This window comes from Entamoeba invadens (genome assembly GCF_000330505.1).
Source record: "Entamoeba invadens IP1 unplaced genomic scaffold scaff_1105074726715, whole genome shotgun sequence".
Taxonomy (NCBI): Eukaryota; Evosea; order Mastigamoebida; family Endamoebidae; genus Entamoeba; species Entamoeba invadens.
In genome coordinates this window covers 13,038-14,017 of record NW_004440286.1, presented here as the reverse complement: position 1 = coordinate 14,017, position 980 = coordinate 13,038, and the positions used below count along the sequence as shown (strand labels likewise).

The 980-nt window shown below is 33.7% G+C and overlaps 1 protein-coding gene across 1 annotated transcript; it reads right to left on the bottom strand.

The window, feature by feature from the left end:
- Nucleotides 1–496: 496 nt before the first annotated feature.
- On the bottom strand, nucleotides 497–976 carry EIN_483480 (tyrosine kinase, putative; the record flags this gene model as incomplete). Its single annotated transcript, XM_004255839.1, has 1 exon — nucleotides 497–976. A coding segment is annotated over one exon (480 nt), but the record flags the coding sequence as incomplete, so codon positions are not given.
- Nucleotides 977–980: the final 4 nt, after the last annotated feature.

Below are 980 nucleotides of genomic sequence, written 5' to 3'. Positions count from 1 at the left end.
ATAGTTGTTTTTTATTAAAATTATTTTATTAAACACAATTAAAAACTACTTAAGTGCAAATGAAGGCATTTAGATGAACACGTAAAGAGTTGTTGTGTATTTGGATTAGCATTGGTCGTTTGATCAAGACTAAATTGAAACAAAGAGTTAAAACTGTGAAAAGGTGGAAGTGCTTAGCACGTGTATAATTTACTTTTGAAAACGACTTTTGAATGATAGTGAAATGGCATTTGCTAGTTGATAGTGGAGAGTAATAAAGAAGAGTTTGTAGAAGTGAAAGAAAGGACTACCAACACAAACTCTTTAAAAAAATCAATAAAACTAGTTTCAAGTTCAAATTGATTTGGGTGGACTTTTAAATTTGATGGGAAAAGAGTCGAAATGATAATGTAAAGAGTTGAAGAATTGTGTCAAATAAATCATTATAAAGATAACAAATATATTGTTACATCTTAAAAATATCAATTACAATTGGTTTTAAAAGAATTATTATTGTTTAATTTTCCACTTGGTATATATTGTCGAGTCTCTCAACAATTCTATCCATATCAGGTCTTTCTCTGGGGTCTTGCTTCCACATTTTTTCAATTAAAGCTTTCTGTTCTCCATCTCCCAATTCAATTGTTGGTCGTTCTCCTCTGGAAATCAAATTTGTGATATCCCAACTGTATGGAAATAGCTTTTCATCGAACGGGTCTTTCCATGTCAAACACTCCAGAACGGTAATTGCAAACGAATACACATCTGCTGAGAGTGTGTACTTCTCGACGTTGGTAATTTCAGGCGCCATGTACTTTGGGGTACCAATACCCTTCGTGTACATCATGTTATCACACAGACTGTTGACATTTCTCGACGCTCCAAAATCAGTCAGTTTCCCATTGACCTCGTCGTTAAAATCAAGTGAAGTTACAAGTGTGTTGTCCGACTTGATGTCTCTGTGAAGAGTGTTATTTGCGTGTAAATACTGAATTCCCTTG